The 13,299-nt window shown below is 46.6% G+C and overlaps 1 protein-coding gene across 1 annotated transcript in view; it reads right to left on the bottom strand.

The window, feature by feature from the left end:
• Nucleotides 1-1,688: 1,688 nt before the first annotated feature.
• GPR137B (G protein-coupled receptor 137B) overlaps nt 1,689-13,299 on the bottom strand; it is a 42,682-nt gene continuing 31,071 nt past the window's right edge. Inside the window, exons 5-7 of the mRNA XM_024561765.3 lie at nt 12,097-12,225; nt 5,325-5,449; nt 1,689-3,898 (exon numbers count right to left, since the gene is read on the bottom strand). Coding sequence (XP_024417533.3) covers nt 3,778-3,898; nt 5,325-5,449; nt 12,097-12,225 — 375 coding nt within the window. The 3' untranslated portion in view covers nt 1,689-3,777. The remainder of the gene's footprint in view (nt 3,899-5,324; nt 5,450-12,096; nt 12,226-13,299) is intronic.

Genomic DNA, 13,299 nt, shown 5'->3' on the forward strand with positions numbered 1-13,299 from the left:
AGTGGTAGGGCAGCCAAGGTCCAAAGGGCAGGCCAGGTTTGCAGGCTACAGAATTAACATTGGCAAGGTGTAATCATTTCCAGGAAAACAAAGGACAGGCCCCAGCCACAGGCCAAGGAGTCCAGCTTTGGAGGAACCGGGCAGATACCCTTAGGGTTTGCTGAGTCTCTGGATTTGGATCTGAGAACTCTGAACCCCGACTTGACGATCTGGGCAGGAAGTCTCAGAACCCCACACTGGATGGACCCCATCAGTGCCCAGGCCCAGAGGAGCTGGGGACAGGTATGGGAAATCAACAGAGACACAGTTGGGAGCATGAGGACATCACTAGCAGACTTCAAGGTATTCGGACCCTTTGGTGCAAGGGCTCTTCCTACATTCCTGCTAAGGGCCAAGAGGAGGGCTGCCCTCAGAGTGTTGCTGAGTTTGCAGACTGGACACACGACACGTGGCAAGTACCGAGCACAGTGTCCATCATATAATAGGCACTTGGTAGACACTGACTGAATTCCACTCCCTCGTCCTCATGGTCCCTTTCTAAATAAAAGTTTTCTCACGTTAATCAGCTCACTGATAGTCTCTGATGAGAATTCCACTGTTTGCCTGAGGCTTTCCAACAGCTCCTCCATGTGGACTGTGAGAGGTCTGAAGTAGCGGTATGCACAATTAGAGATGGTTTTGATGAATGAAATTCTCCCTCATGTGGAGTGAAGGATGGAAATGCCTACTAGCTGTGTTTTCAACCAGACCCCGCTAGTCTATGCTTTACCATGCTGAATCTAAAGGGGAGCAAGGTGTTTTTTAACCAGGTCTCTTCTGTTGAAATCTTGATAAAGTTTCAAATATTTAGACCCATTTATTTCTAACATAAGTTCACCTTCATTGTTAAAAATAAAAGCAATATTCTAGTGATATCCATCAGGTAACTATAAGGGAGAACCCTTCTCTCAAAGCACTTCTCACTCTTGGGTGCACTAATGCTTGGTCGTCTCCTCTCAGTAGGGGCTGAGCGCTCAAGGCCACGGGAAGCAGTTCTTGGGGATTTGGGTAAAACAGAATCTGGGAGTGTAGTAGAGACTGCCTGATCTTTGCAGCTGAACATGGTACCCTGCAGTTAACCACATGCCTGACACGTCTACATGGGAAGTGACCTGTGACTAGTGTGTATATCGTAAGACAAAACGTTAAGAGTCCACAGCTCTGTGTAGCACACTCTGGACATTTTAATCATCAGCTCAACTAAATGGGTTAATTGTAAAAGTGAGAAGAGCCGATGAAGATGTACACAAGTCAGTGGAATTCTCAGGAGTCCGCTCTGCAGGTGGCTGTTCCGCAGAATTCCAACGGCTGCTCGGCAACCCGACAGGCGGCCGTTCAGTGCAGAATCAGGCTGAGATGGGTGACGGCGCGAATGTGCGGGGAATGTGCGGGGAATGTGCGGGGATACTGACTCTTTCCGTACATTCTTACCTTTGATTTCCTCGTGTGTCCTTAAAATCAGAGGGCATTTGGGTGCTTTTAGGACAGAAATCGCCATTCCTTGCCTGCTCTTAGCCTTTACATCTCACATAAGGAGTTGCTTTGTTAGTGTACTTAGCGCAAGAAACTAAAGGAAGTTTAGTTTTCCTTTCCATCCAAATCTGCCACATTTCACAGGGTGTATGTGACCATGTACTACAAGAGAAAAATAGTTTGATACACAGTTTTTAATATTCTAGATGTGTTTAATACTCCAGGTGTGCTTTAGCGTTACTTTTTAAAAAGAGGGAGAAGAGAAAAATGGGCACTTAGAACATTTTTATCCTTTCTAATAAAAAAGAATTGTTCAAATAAATACTAGTAGCTTTATCACAAAAACAGATTATGGTTTTTACCAGTAAATGCTGGGTATTTCAATTTTCTTGCCAGTAACAACAGAATAATAAAGTATTTATCATAGGATGAATATAATAATTACAGAGTTTTAGTGATGTTCTAATCACCGTATTCTTTAAAAATATCTCTACCCTCGAATGGGCTACCCTGAACAATGGCAGCCCGTCCTGGAAGCCTGATTTAAAGAAGCTCTGAGCATATGCTGGCTCTGCCTATAAATTTCCCTAAGGATCAGTCACAGAGATGAGTGACAAGGGACAAGGGTGTTCTTAGAGCTATTTAGATTAACAACTTCTGAGGGCGACCTGAATCATCAGTGCAAATTTTGCTTCAGTGTAGAACTTCCCCTGAAGTAACTACTGTAACGCCACGCGTGGGTCCAGCTCTTCCGCGTACTGCAAGGCAAGAAAGAGGGGCTACGCGGGGAAGAGGTGCTCTGCACCAATGAAAACCCGGTCACCACCCGCTTAAAACTGGAGATCCCAGCTGTAAACCCCTTCGAGGTGAGAGAAGGGGACTTTCTGTGTGTGAAATCAGTGCCCAGAGCTGAATGATTCCTGAAGGCCAAAACCGGGCCTCCCGTGGGGGCAGGACTCTCGGACAAGACCGAGTTCCTTTCACCTCCCGGAGCGGCGACAGAATCTGTCCCTCTGCTGACTACTTCCTCTCGCACCTCCTCTCTGCTGACCCCCCTACAGAGCCGCAGTCCCCAACCACAGGCAGTGCTACAACCGCAGGACACAAGTATATACGTGGGGTTTTGGAATGGCACTTGTGGTGGGAGAACCAGTATTTCCCTGCGTTTCATTCCAACCAGAGACAACACAGCAGTGGCTGCCGGAAGTGCCCCTCACGTGACTGAGGCAGGAGTCACGTGACAGAGACAAGAGGCAGAGGCCCCGGGCTTTTCCCGCTTGAAACACGCTTCCTGCGGGCTGCTTTCAGAGCTACTGAAAAATAAAGGGCGTTGTTTTAAACGTGGGTGGAAATTAAGGGAACGCTGTTAGGGTTCCACAGCCTTGCGGCTCAAGGGCCCGGGGTCTTTCTTACCGACCCCTTTGAGAGCCCCTCCGTGTCCCTGCAGCGCCAGGGGCGTTCCGTGCGCCGGGGAGGCGCGCCCCAGCTGCAGACCTGAGGTAATGCCGCCTCCCAGAGCCGAAAACCGGAGAACGATCTCTGAGGGTGGCGGAGGAGGTCTACGCGCTTGGACGTCCACACTAGCAACACCTTCGACATCATCATCTGAGCGCACGCACCAGCGCCCTCCTGAGGACAGTACCAGACTTCCGGCAAAACTGGGATTCCTGGAGGGACCAACTATCTGGGCCCTAAAGAACTCTAAGGAGCCAGGGAGCTCGAGCGCAGCCTACTGACATTGTGCTGGAGTCTCGCTCTGGCCACCCGAGCCGCGTGTAGGGGCTGCCCACGCGGAGAACAGCATCCGAGGTCAGGACGGAAGAGGTAAGGATTCGAGGAATGCTTTGGGCCAAAAGCCTAAAAAAAAGCCCTCGGACCATATACTGTTTACTTTTAAAGTGAGTTATGCATCAAAGTCTGTGCAAACTGTAACCTACTGCAGGAACAGTCTCAAAACCCCCTAGTGTATTTTAGCACTACTTTTTAAGTTATATAAAATACATTTTTATAATAGTACGGAATTTTTTAAGTTTAAATTATACCCAGTGAACTAGGCAGCCAGGCTCCCTTTTTAGTACTAAACTAAGGTTTTTGTCGATCTAAAATTTAGATTCTAAGTTACTGCTTAGTCCTACGGAGCCATTAGAAACCTATAACCAATAAAAATCAAGTCCTACTTCTGAAGGAAAAGCGCCCTAAAGAGTCAGCTGTCATTCAGTCAGTCTTCCCCAAGCTTTCCACCCAAGGAATCGTCCACGAGAGCGTTCACTGGTGCTGCCCGCGGCTGGGTTTGTCAGGATCCGAACTTGCGTCTGGAGGCAGAGTCCCCGCTGGGACCAGGAAGCTGTTCGCTTGGTGTCCCCAATCATAGTAGTCTGGAGCGAAACTTAAAAAGAAAGAGGTGTCTCAGTGAAACACTGTGCTTACTACTCATGACACGTCTGCTTTAGGTAAACAGCACTGGGGTGCTGGGTGAACTCCCGACAATTCCAACACTCCCGACAGCTTCTTAGGGCGGCTTCTTATCGCCCATTTTCCCACCAGACGCTGCTTTGTGCAGTGGCTAGAAGTCCACGCACAGCAGACGCCTGAGCTCTTCAGAGCCCACCAGGTCCGTGTTGCCAGACCGTAAACCAATCCTGGTGTGTCACAAAATGTGCTGGCGACAAAGCGCCTCTGATTCCCTCCCTGCGTGCCTTTGGACGGGTAGCTTCTGTGCCTCGGTTTTATCACCTGTGACGACCTTGTCGGGCCTTTTTGAGTTAATACCTATAAAATGCTTAGAACAGTACTTTAACATACAGTTAGCACTCGATAATGTGCAATTGTTATTATTCCCTTCTGTCTGTGGAGGGACAGGGGTCTTTCCTTCCTCCACGTAGGTAGTGAGGACTCGCTCAGCTCTGTTGCTCCCGGCAGGTGAGGGCGCACACAGAGGAACACGCATGGCAAGCAGGAAGTGCAGCCGGGTGACTGGGTAAGGGAACAGTTTTAGGGAAAAAGGTCAGGACAGCTTTGGACATGGGGACGCTCTTGTTTATGGGCTCGCTTCCAGATGACCCATGTTCCCTACATCTTGGATGGGTTTGCTTTTTGCTTTGGTCCAAGCATCATCTTCTATTCCATCTGACCAGGCCCTTTGCCACCCAGCCCACTTAGGAAGCAATGTGTCCTCCCAGATTTTCATGCTGCTCCCCAGTCCCTAAAACACCGGTCCTTTTCTTCAGAGCTCTTCTAAGGCTTTCTAAGGACTCCTATATCTCCTCATTTTTCATTTCCTCCCGGGGTAGAGTCGGGGGAGGAAGGGTTTCAGGTAAAATGTTAATGATAGGTCTTTAAAGCCACAAAGGATTGCCTACAACCAGCTTTTACTTCTAAGTGGCCTGAAGATTCCCTTCCACAAGAACAGTGCAAGGTCCTGGGGACACCAAGCACTAGGCTGGCGGTTGTCCTCCCCTCCTCACCCCGGGGGCCTCAAAGTCCCAGAGGCACAGGTCGGAAGAGGGACATGACGATTCCTGGGCAGTGGCGTATGGCTGAAGCAGAGGGTTGAGGACAGGGGATGGGAGCCCCAAGGGCTGCCACCCTCCTGTCTGCAGACTGTGCCCGTGGCCTGGCTCAGGTGGAAGCACCTGGCCCAGGTAAGAAGCACGTGATTGTGGGAGGGGCTGTGCTCTGGCTGCAGGTCGCCTCATGCACAGGTTTCCCACCCAGCCCCAGCTTCAGGGCTCCGGTGCAGGCGGTTTTTTCGGCTGCAATCCATTTCACTGGGGCAGCCCTCACCACACCTCACACACCGGCGAGGGGCTTACCTTCCCTGAAGTCCTGGAGGGGCAATGTTCCAGGCAAGGTCATCATCGCTGTCGTATCTCCGGGGGTTGTCAAAGAAGTAGGATCTGGGGCTGAATCCATGGCTGGGGACCATCCCAGGACTGGTCTAGAAAGACAACTACTGGGTTAGTGCACGTTCACACACTGGGCCTCGCACCAGGCAAAGAACAACAAGACCTCTTGCAGGAGACATAGGATGCTCTGTTCCTCTGGACAGAGGCCCCCTGTCCACGGCAGTGTCCGTTTCACTCGCTTTTATTTTAAGAGGCTCTATTTCTTTACTCAGTGTGGACAAAATCTTTCAGAGCTCTGCTGACAACAATGAATTCTCAGAGTATCAATCCCTTAACGAAAAACCAGACAATGCCCAAATTAGCCAGACTAGAAGGTCCCACATTGGATCTAAACCTGTATAATAAGGCAGGCATTTCCAACAATTTAAAATAATGAAATAATGATGGTGAAATAATTCTGAAAAAGTTTCTTATCGGCTTCCATACCCTGCCTCTCTAATTATTTCATCCTGTTTCTGTTCCCAAACCAAGTTTACTTCAAAGAATTTCAAACGACTGGTTCCAAGCAGGCAGATCAGGACTATCTGATGTGGCAAACCAGGTGTGGCACAGAACCCAGCAGTTGTCTGACATCCTTGTACATGTCACAGTGGCCCGTTTAAAAGTTAACCAACAGAGAATGAACCCAAGTTGTTATGTGAGGGCATCCATATGTGAACCCCTGCTTTTCTAAGACAAATCCTCCCAATGTGGGAAGCAAAGTGGAACTTACACAAGGTGTGATGCCTTATAATTTACTTCTTGTAGCAGTTCAGGAGCGCCTATGCAAAAGAATGAAGTTGGACCCTTACCTCGTATAAAAAGTAACTCAAAGTGGACCAAAGACCTTAATGTAAGAGTAAAAACCATAAAACTCCTACAAGAAAACACAGGAGCAAATCTTCACGACCTAGAATCTGGCAAAGAATTCTTAGATATGAGACAAAAAGCACGAGCAACGAAAGAAAAAACCTAAGTTGGACTTCATCCAAATTCAAAACTTCTGTGCTTTGAAGGACACCATCAAGAAATTTAAATGACAGCCCACAGAATAGGAGAAAATATTTGCAAATCATATACCTGACAGAGAGTCACATCTGAAGTATGGGAAGAACTCTTACGACTCAATAAAAAGACAACTCAATTTAAAAATGGGCAAAGGATCTGAAGAGACATTTCTCCAAGAAAGCCAGTGAGCACACGGAAAGGTGCGTGACATCTTTAGTCGTGAGGAAAAGCCACGTGAGATAGCCCTGCATGGCTGTCAGGACATCTAGCAGCAAAGAGTCAGGTAACAAGTGCTGGAGAGGATGCGCAGGACCCGGAACCTTCCTTCACACACTGCCGCTGAGTGGGAAACATTGCGCCCTCTGTGGGGAGGAGTCTGGCAGCTGGTCAAAGAGTTAAACAGAGTTATCAGCAACTGTACTCCGAGCTAATCCCCAAGAGAAATGAAGATGTGTTCATGCAGAAACTTGTACATGAATGTTCACAGCACCATTATTCACAATAGTCAAAACATGGAGACACCACCAGTGTCCATCAATGGATGAAGGGCTAACAGGAGATGGTATATCCGTACAATGGAATATTACTCGGCCACGAAAAGGAATGAAGTCCTGCTACGTGCTACACCGTGGATGAACTCTGAAAACATTATGCCAAGTGAAAGAAGCCAGTCACAGAAAACTGCACGTGACATGACCCCACTTTCATGAAAGTCACAAATGGGACATCCATGGACAGAAAGTAGATTGAGGGTGGGCTGGGGCTGGAGAGGGGATGGGAGTGATGGATAAAGGGTACAGGGTTTCTTTGTGAGGTGATAAAAATGTTCTAAAAACTGGCTATGGTTGCACATATCTGAACATACAAAAAATCGCTGGATCGTACACATGTAATGGGTGAATTGTATGGTATGGGAATTATATCTCAATGCTATTTATACAAAGAAATTATGGAGAGAGATTCTCAAACTTTAACCCAGAGATTCTGACCTGGGTCCAGAACATGGCCTGAGAATCATACACTGAGCACCTATTCTGATGTGGACAGCACAGCCACACTTTGAGTACAACGTCAAGTGTAGAGGCTGCTGTGCACTCGCTGAATTATGGATACAGACAGTAAATCACATTCAACAGAAATGCCCCACCTGTGGTGTCTTTTCCCTAAAAGCACACCTGTAGTGTGCCCTTTAAAAATTGATGAGTTAAGTCACAAATTTCCCCCAAAAAGATATTAGACGACTTTTGCTCCAAACAATTACAGACGTACAGTAACAGCGTTATCGAGACATGCGTACAGCGGGTTCTGCAATGACATTTCATTGTAACGTTGCTGAAAGGCCACAGGAGCTTCTCTCTGGGTTATGTCTAGCCGCCAGTAGTTAAAATGGGCTTGTTATATACATCATTCCACTTAAGGTCCCAGAAGCTATCGGAAATTCCTTACTGTATTAGGAATTTAATTTCTTCTCCAAACCTTACTCTGCCAAGGAAAGCCACAGGGTAGCACAATAATTAAAATCATGGACTTAAGAGCCAGACCTGCTCAGTTAGAATCCTGGCTCTGTCTCCTACTCACCAGGGCACCTCGAGCCTCAGTTTCCTCATCTAAGAATGAGCGTAAAAAGGAGACAGAGTCAAGATGTTGTAGTAGGTAAATGCTGACCTCACCTCCTCCTGTCAATATACATCAAAATTACAACCTTTTTGGCACCAGGGACCGGTTTTGTGGGTGATAATTTTTCCGCGGAGTGTAGGAGGTGCTGGGAGGGGGTACAGGAGCTTTGCTTCCTCACAGCTCATCACCTGCTGTGCAGCCCGGTTCCTAACAGGCCATGGAATGGTACCGGTTTGTGGTCCGGGGCTTGGGGACCCCTGAACAAAACTACAGAACCACCATCACTGAGGGCCACCTGAAGACTAGGGGTCAGAAGTCCTACAACTAAGGATACAAAGAAGCAGCTACATCAAGACAGGTAGAAGGGTCAGAGACGTGGTCCCACCCACACATGGTGATTAATGAATGGGAGATATGCTCGGCTACAGAGGTCCTCCCAGGGAAGCAAGGGATCCAGGCTTCATACCAGGCACCCCACCTGGGGCTCCTGTGCCAGGAAGAGGTGCCCATAACATCTGACTTTGCAGACCGACAGGATCCTGTCCGAGAGAGACAAAGGGCTGTGGGCAGGCACCGCTCCTAGCAGGCTCACACACTTAACTCCTGGCTCCCAGCTCCAACATGGGGCAGCAGCTCAAGAGGCGACTGGGACATACAGGGAGAAGGGTGAGGGATGGACAGGCAGGGGGCAGGGGACTCTCAGGGGACAGAGTGCTGGCAGGCACAGTTGTTCCTTTGTAAGGTCTCCTCACACCAAGCTGGCCCAGGACAAGCAGGTGCAAAATCTGTCGCTCTCCATTAACCTGTTAACAACGTTCACCCCGCCACCACGTCTCCCTGAAATGTCCCCTCACTCACCCACTCCCCCAGCCAGGGCTTCTCCCAGTGGTTGCAGACCCTCCACAGAGAAGAGGCCTGTCTTAGTTTGCACTGCAGATTCTCCCAAAGGTCCACAAACCCCACACGAATGGCGGCCAGCCCTAGTACGCATCGTAACCCTCACCTAGTAGCCCCAAGGCCATCACAAGTGGTAGCTGGCCCCATCCCACACTGGAGCCCCTCCCACCAGGCTTCAGACCACACTAGACCTGACCCAGGTGGCTCTGTAACCAACATACCTGATAGTCGGCCTCTGCTGGCACCAGAGTCCCCCACAGCAACTCCCATGCCATGGAGTGAGCCCCTGAGCAACAATTCCCCCGCTAGAGTCACAGGCAGCCCTCAGTCACCCTGCCTAAGGGTCAACACCATCCCCGACGGGCCAGCATCTATCGAGGCCCAATTACAACAGGAGGACACACACAAATCCACACAGGAAACGCACCTAGAGCACGGGGTCAGGTGACCGGGGCGTACTGTGCCTCTGGGCCCCACAGGACACCTTCTACACAAGGCCACTCTTTCAAGAACAGAAGGCGAGGCAGATCTACCTGACACGTAGAAACAAACACAGTCAGCCAAAATGAACAGACAAGAAAACGTGTCCTACGTCAAAGAACAGCACACAACTCCAGAAAGGACAAAATGGAACAATGAAATGAAAGAGAAGTGACAACCAACACCACAGAAACAGAAAGGATTGTCAGAAAATACTACAAACAATTATGTGGCAACAAAATAAACAACCGGATAAATTCCTAGAAACATAAAAGCTTCCAAGGCTGAATCAGAAAGAAACAGAAAATCTGAACAGACTGGTGACTGCTAATGAAGTGGAAGCAGTAATCAAAAACTCCCAACCAAAAAAAAAAAAGAAAGAAAAAAAACTCCCAACAAACAAAAGTCCTGGACCAGATGGCTTCCCAGATGAGTTTTACCAAACATCCAAAGAAGAATTAATACCTATCCTCTCAAACTAGTCTAAAAAATTTAAGAGGAGGGAGGGCTCCCAAGCTCATTTTAAGAGGCCACCATCACCCTGATATCAAAACCAGATAAGGACGTTACAAAGAAAGAAAATTGTAGGCCAATATCCCAGATGAACACAGATGCAAAAATCCTCAGCAAAATATTATCAAAATGAATCCAGCAATACATGATAAAGATCATACAGCATGATCAAGTGGGGTTTATTCCTGGGATGCAAGGTTGGTACACTCTTTGCAAGTCAATTACCGTGATCACAACATAAACAAAAAGGAAACATACACCGTATTTTCCCGTGTATAATGCGCTTCTGTGTATAGTGCACACCCACAGTTTTGGCCCAAACTTTCAGGGAAAAAAATCTCTCATTTTAATTTTTTAATTCAGTTATTTATTTATTTTGATTTAGAAACTGATCGTATTCCAGGGTATTATTTTGCATACGGATATTGTTATTACTTTCTCAAGTTACACTTTCAACACCTAAGTATAAATAAATTAAAAACACATAAATACAGAATTAGTACTACCCGTGTATAATGCACATCCTTATTTTTCCCTCAAAAAAGTGCACATTATACACGCCAAAATATGGTAAATCGTATGATCCTATCAATAGATACAAAAAAATCATTTAGCAAAATCCAACATCCATTTATGATAAAAACTCTCAGCAAAGTGGGAATAGAGGGATCACACCCCAACATAATAAGGGCCATACATGACAAACCCACAGCCAACATCATATTCAACGGGAAAAAGCTAAAAGTGTTTTTCCCGAGATTGGGAATAGACAGGGATGTCCACTTTCACCTCTCTTATTCAACATATACTGGAAGTCCCGGCCACGGCAATCGGACAAAAAAAAGAAACAAAAGGCTTGCGAATTGGAAAGGAAGAAGTAAAACTGTCATTATTGGAAGGTGACATGATACTATAGAGAGAGATCCCTAAAGACTCCACCAAAAACTCCAGAACTGATAAATTCAGCAAAGTAGCAGGATGCAAAATTTATATTTAGATATAGGTTGCATTTTTATATACCAATAATGAACTATCAGAAAGAGAAATTAAGAAAACAATGCCCTTTATAATTGCATCAAAAACATAAAGTACCTCGGAATATAGTTAACCAAAAACCCGTACTCAGAAAACTGTCACACACTTTAGAAAGAAACTGAAGATACAAATAAATGGAAGCACATACCATGCCAATGGATAGGAAACACTAACATCATTAAAACGTCCATACTACCCAAAGCAATGAGGAAGCGTTTAGGGTCTGACTGGACAGAAACCTCGGGTGTTCCCAAAGCTCATCAAGGTCAGATAACGACCGAGAAAGGGCAGGAACAAGTCCTGAGATGTAGAAATGTTGCCCTTGACCAGATGGCTTCACCTGTGAATTTTACCAAACATTCAAAGAAGGGCCCATTGTCTCTCAAGGTCTACCACCCGCCCACTCTGGTCTCACTTTTCTTCTATTCCTGGCTCATTAGTGACTCTCCAGAGAGGAATAAGAAAAACACAAAACAAAGAACCACAGACTGGTTATTATATATTAACTTTCCTCAGCACCTGCATTTTGCTCACATTGGACAAAAAGTGGTTCATTATACTTTCCCTGGGGTTCATACACCAGTGATTCAAAATTCTACCACTAGTTAGTGTGGCTGGAATAATTCATGGAGCAAAACTTCATGGGCGTCCTCACGGCCGGATTTTGCATTTTCTGTCTGCCGTCATAAAGACGTTTACGTAAAGTCGGTGAGTAGAAATGTGACCAGACTAGGGGAGTGGCTTTAGCAGTCTTTTTTCCACCATGTTTTTCATTCCCTATCACCCCATTCAGCGTAAGATAGGGATGAAGAACTGGATTTTCCATTTGCTATTTTCCTTTGCTAAAATAGAAGCTTATGGACTCGGTTCATGGCAAGTCAGGCTCAAATGCTAGTGAGGCTGTTGTTGCATCAGGAAAAGTAGTTATTCACTCTCTCCAGGCCCAGGAATGCGACTCACTTTCATTTCTCTTGTAAAAGTAAAACTACACTGTAAAACATATTTCCCTCAAAAGAGAATCAAGGGGGATAACAGTTTCAATTAAATAAGGGAACTTTTTATACCCGTCAGGATGGAAGAGCCTCTCGATTGAAAAATCTAAGGAAAAGTTCCAGCGGTATCCTCTGCAAATATCAAATGGTTTACTCACAAGGTCCCTTGCAGGATTCCTAACTCGGAAGAAGTAGACGACTAAGGTGGTGGGCAGGAGCTCCCACACGAAAAGGACGACTCCAAACACGACGTAGCCGGCGTCTCCCAGCTGGTTCTTCAGGTCCGCCTGCGGGGAGAAAGGTGGCAGGGTCAGGGCCGAGGGCCGAGGGCCTCAGCTGGACTCGTTCCTCCTACTGCGAACAGAGAGCACCTCTGATCCAATGCAATTCATTCCCCTAAAATGTGCGGGCTGAAGCTAGGTAACCACGGGGTTGGCCAAAAAGTCCATTTAGGTTTTTTTCTGTAAAATAAACCACATTTTTCATATTTCACCAACTTTTTGATTTGGGCATTTTGAGTATGTCAGCTCTCTCCCATGTGGTAGAATGTTGATTGTTCTCAGTTAATGTCTCCATTTGGTAGCTATTAACTTCAACTGGTCTACCTGACCACGAAGCATCCATCATCCAGTGAGAGATCTCCAGCACGAGACTTCACAAACCACTGTTGACACGTTCGATCAGCCACAGCACCTTCTCCACACACTGCACAAATCTTTTTTTGCATTTCAGTGGCATTTTTACCTTTCTCAAAATAATAAAGCATAATGCTGAAACATATTTTCTTCCATCTTTAATATTAAAATGGCTACACAAAAATTCACCAATTCTGATATTTTTTAAATGTATGCTGATATGACAGCTGACACAATACAATCTAACAAAATTGTTTCAAATGAAGTTAAAGACAACTAGGTGCTACTTGAGCCATCTTTGTAGAGAAAAAACCAAATGCACTTTTTGGCCAACCCACTACTCATGGTCCTGACCACAGGTCCTCTTCCATAGCTGCTGCTCTCTGGTGTCTTATTACTTCCCCTTCCAAATCCTTCCTTACGTCCACACTGAGTCCCAAACTGAAGCTGTCGTTTCTTCACCAGCTGAATAATGAGAATGTGTCACCTTCTGCCAAATTCTTGAGGGAGGTATGTAACAGTCACCCTTCGTCTCACTCTACGATAAACGTGCCAGTGTGTAAACTTGTCTTCACACTAGCCTTGCCCTGTTCTTTACTCTTTAGCGCTCAGTGCAGGTGAGACCCTCCAGAAAAGAGTTCTCAGTGACCACGACATCGGGCTTCTGGACCAGAGGGGTGTCCGAGTGGCCTCGGGGTGGACGCTTCTGTCCCTGCGGGCAGACGG

The sequence above is a fragment of the Desmodus rotundus genome, chromosome 10, assembly GCF_022682495.2.
Source record: "Desmodus rotundus isolate HL8 chromosome 10, HLdesRot8A.1, whole genome shotgun sequence".
NCBI lineage: Eukaryota > Metazoa > Chordata > Mammalia > Chiroptera > Phyllostomidae > Desmodus > Desmodus rotundus.